This window comes from Hylaeus anthracinus, unplaced genomic scaffold (assembly GCF_026225885.1).
Source record: "Hylaeus anthracinus isolate JK02 unplaced genomic scaffold, UHH_iyHylAnth1.0_haploid 4, whole genome shotgun sequence".
NCBI classification, from domain to species: Eukaryota; Metazoa; Arthropoda; class Insecta; order Hymenoptera; family Colletidae; genus Hylaeus; species Hylaeus anthracinus.
In genome coordinates this window covers 13,687,540-13,689,791 of record NW_026535289.1, presented here as the reverse complement: position 1 = coordinate 13,689,791, position 2,252 = coordinate 13,687,540, and the positions used below count along the sequence as shown (strand labels likewise).

The 2,252-nt window shown below is 54.5% G+C and overlaps 1 protein-coding gene across 2 annotated transcripts in view; it reads left to right on the top strand.

Annotated features, from left to right (window-relative positions):
• The first annotated feature begins 144 nt into the window (after positions 1–144).
• The window catches only part of LOC128895004 (titin), a 13,713-nt gene continuing 11,605 nt past the window's right edge, over positions 145–2,252 (top strand). The window contains exon 1 of one of the 2 annotated variants that reach the window (XM_054157180.1): positions 145–980. In XM_054157180.1, coding sequence (XP_054013155.1) covers positions 805–980 — 176 coding nt within the window. In that variant the 5' untranslated portion in view covers positions 145–804. The remainder of the gene's footprint in view (positions 981–2,252) is intronic. The other variant, XM_054157181.1, reaches the window with a different exon arrangement.

The window sequence follows — 2,252 nt, the reverse complement described above, 5'->3', positions numbered from 1 at the left end:
TGAGCTCAGCTACAGGGGGGCTGGAGAGAACTGAGCTCAGCTACAGTGGGGCTAGAGGGTACTAAGTTCAGCTAGGAAAGGCTAGAGGGTACTAAGCTCAGCTATGGGAGGGCTAGACTCTTGGGGTGAAATACTGGAGGTCTAGAGACTCCCGGGCTCAAATACAGAAGGCTAAAGGGTACCGAGGTCAGCTACGGGTGTTCGTAGCTTGGTATATGGAAATACCAAACACCCTTCCACCTCGATATCTCGCCGATTTCTCCCCAAAAGCTCTCCCCTGCGTCCCAACTTGTAAAAATTGTAATTCCCGCGTCGACGACACTCCCTTCCGCGCGCGCCACGTTTCATCGATCGCGCCGCCAGGTGGTACGACGGTCCGTCGTCGCGACCCGGCCAGGTGAATACGGAGATCACCGAAAAGCGCGTTCACGCTCGTCGTACGTCCGCGAAACGTTCGTCTATAAATAAACAGTATGTCCGGACCGTCACGTCCCGCGGCCAGAGGGCACGTAAGAGTCGCCTAGAAGCCGCTGCAGCGGGCTGCACCCGTGGAGAAACCGACTCTCTTTCTCCCTCCCGTCCGTTCTCTCTCCCCCTTTCCATTTCACCGGAGGTCGCGGCGACCTCGGCGACGAGTACGCGACGTGCGTCGACGTGTCGTTCCCGCGTTGAAAAATCGACCAAGTAATATACGCGCGAGAGGAACGCGCGACGACACTGGAGGAGGAAAGGCCGCAGAGGCTGGTGACTAGCCGCCGTCAGGTAGGAGACTGGAGGTGGAGTGGAATCTAGAGGGGGGTGGGGATGGAGCCGGAGCAACGAGGACGCGCCTCGCGAGCCTCGTCGACGTCGAGCCTCGGACGCGAGGTACGCTGCGGCTGTCAGTACTACCAGAGCGACTCGCTTCTGCCGGAACGACGCGCTCTCGTCGGTAGACCGCCGTCCAGGACGATGCAGCAGCCACCTGCGGTCCGCTGCAGGTCAGTAACGCTACCACGAACGGTCCGCCTCGTCCCCTCGACCCCCGATATCGTAGTCGTTTCCTCGAGTCGATACCGTCGCCGTGTTCTCTACGCGACGCGAACGCTTTCGGTGGTCCAGTGTCGCGCGGCTGTTTCCAAAAGTTATCCAATCTCGCGATAGGCATCCGTCGACGCGAACGGTATAGGTTACGTGTCTCGAGCACGCTCTCGAATCGCCGCAGCTATTTAAGGTTCGCCCGGACTGGCTATAGATAGAATCCTCGATCAGCTCGGTTCCGCGTCCGGAGACGTGCCGTGTACGCGCGTCTCGTTGCGGTCGCGCGTACTCGCCGGTAGTCGGGGAGAATGCATCCGACGGTTCGGTTCGAATGATTGCGGCAACGCTATACGCGGATATGCACGCGAGAACGCCGTCGGCTTCCGATTGGTGACGCGCGGAGCGCCCAATCGGGCGCCGAGCGGCTTCCGGACGGCTGCGGCGTTGAACGGAATCGTTCGAAACCGACCGTCCGCGACCCCCTTCGGTGGCATTCTTCTCAGCTGATGCCCGTATTAATACCGTTTAGGCTTGACCTGGTTTCGTTCCACGCTGCGTGGATGTTTGGTCGGGTTCGAGTCGCTTCGGGGTTTGGGACGCGACGATCATCAACGCAAGGGAAGGAACAACCGTAAATGGTCACGCTTTTGGGGTTAAAAGATGATTACACGATTGGAACGTGATTGCGCGGACTATGGGCTTCGTGGACGTTTCTCGTTCGAGGAAGACTGCGTTTATTTAACTGTTTATAGATCACTGGTACTCATTGTTACCCTTAAGGAAAGGGCGGGCATTTTATATTTTCAAGTTTCCATGCTCATACTCATTTTTTCTCAAGAAATTCTCAAAATTCTCATTCGCAGTCTAAATCAACCCCTAACAGGCCCAACAACCCCCCTGAAATTCAACAAACTTCAAAAATTCATAAAATTTCAAACATTCACAGAATTCCAAAAATTCTCCAAATTCCCATCCGAAGTCTAAATCAACCACCAACAGCCCGCCAACACCCTTCGAGTTCGCAAAATTTCAAAAATTCTCCATATTCCCATCCGCAGTCTAAATCAACCACCAACAGCCCGCCAACCCCCTTCGAGTTCGCAAAATTTCAAAAATTCTCCAAATTCCCATCCGAAGTCTAAATCGACCCCTAACGGTCCACCAACTCCCTTGAAATTCATACACTTTCAAAAATTCTCCTAATTTCAAAAATTCTCCTAATTTCAAAAATT